This window comes from Genypterus blacodes, unplaced genomic scaffold (genome assembly GCF_046128005.1).
Source record: "Genypterus blacodes isolate CSIRO-AG114 ecotype Tasmania unplaced genomic scaffold, CSIRO-AGI_Gbla_v1 ptg000131l_1, whole genome shotgun sequence".
In the NCBI taxonomy this organism is placed as follows: Eukaryota; Metazoa; Chordata; class Actinopteri; order Ophidiiformes; family Ophidiidae; genus Genypterus; species Genypterus blacodes.
Genome location: NW_027466933.1, coordinates 389,170 through 395,080, shown reverse-complemented (window position 1 = coordinate 395,080; position 5,911 = coordinate 389,170). Strand labels below are relative to the sequence as shown.

General features: G+C 46.4%; 1 protein-coding gene across 1 annotated transcript; it reads right to left on the bottom strand.

Moving 5' to 3' along the window:
- Window positions 1-1,514: 1,514 nt before the first annotated feature.
- ciroz (ciliated left-right organizer protein containing ZP-N domains) lies at window positions 1,515-5,911 on the bottom strand. Its single transcript, XM_076163441.1, has 9 exons — window positions 5,827-5,911; window positions 5,626-5,741; window positions 5,391-5,534; window positions 5,272-5,310; window positions 4,924-5,061; window positions 4,519-4,603; window positions 4,222-4,415; window positions 3,981-4,098; window positions 1,515-3,180 (listed from the first exon to the last, which is right to left on the bottom strand). Exons 1-9 carry the CDS (start codon window positions 5,897-5,899, stop codon window positions 2,849-2,851), a joined length of 1,239 nt encoding a protein of 412 aa, XP_076019556.1. The 5' UTR covers window positions 5,900-5,911; the 3' UTR covers window positions 1,515-2,848.

Genomic DNA, 5,911 nt, shown 5'->3' with positions numbered 1-5,911 from the left:
GCCGAGCGAGGACAGGATATCGCTGAAATCGAGCCCCTTCCTCCATTTTTCATCTGGGCTGCAGCAGCGCCTGGCGGGGGTCCAGCTCGGGACCTCCCTGACATTGTACAGTGTCACACACACACAGAAATACACACACATCCAGGCACAGAAGGCGACAAGACTATCAGCCATTTACCTTCACATAGAGAGGCTCAGAGGGTTAAAAGGGAATGAAACAAAAACGCAATGAGACGATGAGGTTACACACACACACACACACACACACACACACACACACACACACACACACACACACACACACACACACACACACACACACACACACACACACACACACACACACACACACACACACACACCAGCATCACAGACTCACTGTCCCATTCATAAATTTCTCGCGTTGAGAAACCCGGGCATCTCTTAAACATGGCAGCCCCGCCCCCTTTTACTACTCAGGCTCAGCCGGCCCACATGGGAACAATTAGGGGCAGACGCAGGTTTGGCTCAGGTCCGTAGCAACCAGCTGCATCTGTTTTTATTTACCTTTTTGCTCAGGCGCTGGCTAATGTCACCAGCACATCTGCTACTGTGCAACGTAACCGTGGTTACATGCGTGGTTGACCCATGATTCTGTAATTACCCGCCGAGCGAGATGAAGAGGCCCAAGCAAACCACTCAAAGCCACACGTACCCTTCCTCCTCCTCCTCCTCCTCCCCCCCCCTCTCTTCCTCTCCCTCTTCCAGCCTCCGCCACAAAATCTCATCTATCTCGGCCCAAAAATGTGTGAAGGCCCGGCTGCTGTGACACTCAGGGGAGAATCTGTGGGCAGCAGCAGCAGCAGCAGCAGCACGGCCATGTTTGATGTTAGAGTATATAAACAAACACAGTAAAGTGTGATTCTCACATAAACAGAGAGGAGACGCAGGCGTGACGTCTCCTGATGTGATCAGCTGCTCCTCCGCTCAGACAGCTGAGGTCCAGTCTGCTCTCAGGCCCGTTAGCAGATCTGGAACAACACACACTGTGTATCTGTACATGAACTATAGAGACTTCACCTCTGCGATAGTGATTTATTTTCCTACATGTTGTTGTGTGAAGCCGTTTGGTTTGTCCTGTCTCACACTCATCCTGTCTGCCACCTTCAGTCACAGAGTGGAGAGGAGGAGAAGAAGAAAGACGTCCTCAGGATGTTTTAAACTTCTCCCCTGACTCACAGTCTCTCTTGTGTTAGGAGCGTCTGAATCATTCTGCATCTTTACACAGCAAAGTCAAAGCCGCCAATCAGCACAGGAACTTGTTTATAATAATGATGAGTGATTATGAGCAATAACGATGAAGACCATATATGGATCACTTCACAGAAGCTGTGTGTGTGTGTGTGTGTGTGTGTGTGTGAGGGGGTTGGGTGCCACCATGCTTAGCATCTCCCAGATGTGCAAACCATATGCTCAGGCTGAAATTAAAACAAAAAAGAAACAGTGGGACATGAAAGGGGTTTTTAACTTTGTAAAGACAGTTAGCAGTGGATCCAGATAGGCTAACGGCCGCGGGAGAGGCCACATGAAAGCGGCCGGGATGTTGGCGTGCTTTTTGCACCACTTATTCCATTTCCTGCTCATAAGTTCACAGAGCAGATGGGGACCAAAGGCACGAGGAAGTTTAGATTTTCTGCCCCACAGCCCATTGTATATGATGCATGTAAGTGCGTAACACAGTGCTGTTCTCCTCTACAGGCTCTTTGGTGCGTACCAGGAGGTCACAATAACAAAGGGGAAAAAAAGGCTGAAAACAGCGGCGCTGCATTGTAAAGCATTCTGCACAGGCGGCTTTATTCACAGCTGGAGTGGAGCAGGGGAGGATTCACACGCGTGTTACACACAGGAGGCTCAATTGTTTGACATTAACGTGGATTTCTCTGCGTTCATGCAGCTCAAATGTCACAACAGGCAAATGAGGATGAGGCTGCGTCTACTTCAGAATCATATAAAAGGGGATAAGATCATTAGAAATGGTGTAAAACCTGGGATATGTGTGGAGAAGAAGAAGTCCTGGGGAGAGACTTTAGTGAAAACAGATACAAGAGTGCCCTCTCCTGGTGACAGAGTGTAGTGCAGCTGAGGGACACAGCATCACTGAGGGGGAAATCAAGTTCAGATCAGGGAAACTGGGGATTTCCTCTTTCAAAGGAGAGGGAATGTTTTAAATCCTGTGTGAATTTGAACACGAGCAGCCTAAACTTCTGTAAAGAGTTAAGATTCCTTGCTGGGATCCGTTCACATGCTGCCCCTCTGTGAAGACTTTCAATAACACACAGCTCTGCATGGTTGGTTGGAGAAGTGTTTATCTAACGCCTGGTTTGTCTGCGTCTGGACTTCGTCCGCCCTGCGGCAGCGGCTGGCAGAGCTCCGCCTGGGTTTCTGCTTGTGTAATCAAGCTTCACAGCGCCGACTGACCACCACACCAAGACGGCAAACAGACGCCCGGCACATGAGTCTGACGCAATCAAACACCTCGCAAGGTTTTCAAAAGAGCAGGTGAAGTCTGCTGTGCCTTCAGAATGCCTGTTTGTCTTATTGTTTCATAGAGATCACAAAGGTTAGTGGCAGGTTGAGTTCAACTTGAGACCTAGCTGGAGTATTTGTGAGATCTCTAACTGATCACCAGACAATAAATCACTCACTAACACAGAGACACAATGTTTCATTATATGGCATCAAACCAGGATCTGTGTTTGAGAATGATACTCTGGATAAACCTGGTAGTATTCTATTGTGTGTCAGGGTTCGGTTGAATGCCAAAGTTTACCGATTGTGTTGAGTTGTTGTCATGTGTGTTCAGGTGCATCTATCTGTGCTGTAGCACTTGTGTTGTTGTTGTTGTGTTGGTTTCAAATTCAACACTAAAGTAGTCTGACTCTGTGGCGTTTGTAGATGTGATGGTTTCATTGACAGACTCTGTCAGTGGAATGTTATCAGTGTGAAACCCGGAGCCTGCGGCCTGCGTCGGTACGTACGGCGTGCCGGCTGTGGAAAACTCTGCCCCGCTCTCCTCGGCTGCCTTATTTGGTTTCCCCGTGGGGACGGAGGAGCGGCGCTCTGACGGTAAACTCTCCGCTGCTGAGCCGAGCCTGGGAGCGGCGGCAGGGAGAGGCGTGATGGACGACACGGCAGCTCCGTCTGTGGAGAGGAGACGGAACGACTTCAATAAGAAAACACCAAATATGTTTACAATTCACTTTCTATGAGGATTATCAACTGAACATGTGACATTTTATGTTTGTTACAATAAAAGTGAGCATCTTTTTTTATTATTCCTAAGATTTTGAATAAATTTAAATCCTACAGTTACATTTTGTGCTGTCAGCTTTATTCCCTTGTATATTATTAATATGTAGGCTGAAATAGACAGAGTAATGAGTATTAATCTGTAATGAGTCAGCAGAAGTCAAGTTACATGAGGATTCATTTCATTTCACAAGAAAGAAGGATTTAAAGATTATAGAGCTTAAAATGATGAAAGCAGCAGCAATGTTACAATAAGTCTGTTTAACATAAAAACAGAAAATGCAGAAGAAAAAAAAGCTGAAAAAACTGTAAATTCCATTCTTTTGTCTTAAATCTCACTGGTTTTCTTTGTTTATTGTCATCACATGCATTTTTGCTTAATGTGAGGTTTTGTCTTTCCCCTTTTATAAACATTTAAACAGGATTTATCTGTAAATATGGAGTTATTTAGCCGTGTGTGTGTGTTGCGTTCCTGGTGGGGGCTTTTCTCTCCGTGGCTGTTGCTCACTTGGAGACGTCCCTAACCTGTATGAAAGGTGCTGCACAGATGATTGATTGATGGCAATAAACAAAAAGTGTGTGAGTGCCTGATGTGATTACAGTAAAAGCCTTTAAATGGCTGCTGGTCAAAGTGGCATCCAATAATTAATCACCAATTTAGTTTTACTGTGTTCATCAGCCGGCACACTTACCTGTGCATGGCAGTGTGTTCTCCATGCTCCAGTGCATTTGGTGATTTGTCTCTTTGAAGGTGAGGACAACATCCAGCCTGTAGAATGGCTGCTGGAGCTGTTCGTCGCCTGTGCAGGCCTGTAAAACAAACCCGCTTTAGAATGTTTGACACAGTGACGAGCCCTCGTGAGAACACAGGCAAACATCAGAAATTAGAGCAGACAGAAGCGCGAGATGCGATCCGGCTCAGCACTGACCGACCTTGCTCTGGAGGATTTGCCTGATAGGAATCAGCAGCGTCACAAAGTCGCTCGTCTGGTTCACGGTGAATTCATCCGTCTGCTGGAGCGACACGTGAGTGACGGTCAGCGCCTCAGAGTCGGAGCTCCCTCGCCGCGTCAGGCCCATGCGGCGTTTGAAGATGTGCAGCACGACGTCGTCTGCTGCTGTGGACTCTGAATCACACGACAGTGCAGACATGTGACTGGGACAGACACGGTACATCAACAACACACCAGTAAGGCGTCCTTCCCTTACTGTTTCCTCTCTGATACTCACCTTTAGGACACGTGGCCTCTAAACTGTACGCATACTGACCGCTGACCAGCTTCAACGCCAAGAACTCCCCTTCATTTTCCATCACCTGGAAGAAATCAAACACAGGCCAAGATAACACAATGAGTCTCCACTGTGATGTAATTTAGACTCCTACATCAATACACACACATACACACACACACCTTGCAACTGTATTACTGCACATTACCTCAGGTTACTGTACAGGTTCTCCCACAGGCGTCCTGTAAATCCATTTAATTTTGGTAGCTGTACTAGTAGTAGTTCTTATTGTTCTTATTTTCTTACTTAATAGAGTTAAAATGTCATGAATTAAACAGAAAACTGGGATTCAACTTAATTGCGATGCTACCAGTTCGCCACTAGATGGCAGGATCGGTTTCTTACTGTGACGGGGCTCAGAATCTCTCTCCTCCGGCCCTGGACTGTGACGTCTGCCCCCAGCATGTCTGTGTTGATCTGGATCAGACTGGAGTCCTCCAGAGCTACGACCAGATGATCCCTCAGAGACAGAGACCAGGGCAACTGGAAAACAAGCACAAACTCAAGTGTGTATGTAAAATAAAATCAGAACTCTTAAGGTGTAAGGACATTCCAGCAATCACAGTCATTTAGCCTTTTTAGGAACATAATACATCTCTTGTTCTGGTACAGAAACCATTCAGACATTTACAGGCCCCAAGGCTTCATTCTTTCTGGGTCTTCTTCTTCAGCATTCAGCATTTTAGTCCCTACCTCATTGTTCCAGCTGTCATGTGGAATCTGTCTGGTCACCTGTGGGTTCACACATTTAGTCATGAACACAACATTGTTGGTTTAAATGTCTTTATTCCATCTTACGTCTTCTCCATCACCTGGATGAACTCTGGGTCACACTGGATGTGTTCTTTGTCAGGTACGACAGAAACCACCGGACACTTCATCATAACAGTGTGAGCTCTGCCTCCAAATCCATTTATCCTCTTCACCAAGTTCAGCGTGAGGACGTTGTAGCCATGCTGAACAGAGAGGACAATATTAGTGTCACTAAATCTAACAGCTGAGGTCGAGGGTCAGCGTTTGTTGCTCTTTGAGAAGTTCATACAGCACCTGCTGTTGGATGAGGCATCCAGTGTAACTCGCTCTGAAAAGGAAATTCTCCTCAGCGTCTTTGTGCAGTGAGAATCCACAGGCAGACAACTGGAGGTCCAGAGAGGCAACAGTGACTTATGGAAGACAAGAGGTGAATCAGAAGAAATGCAAATTATCTTATAGTAGAGCTCATATTCTCATTTTGTCAGAAATACTCACCTTCAACTTGTAAAGTCCTGGAAAACCACAGTGCCAGAGCTTCAAACATCTCACTGTGCATCCACACGTCCATGTATTCAGAGAA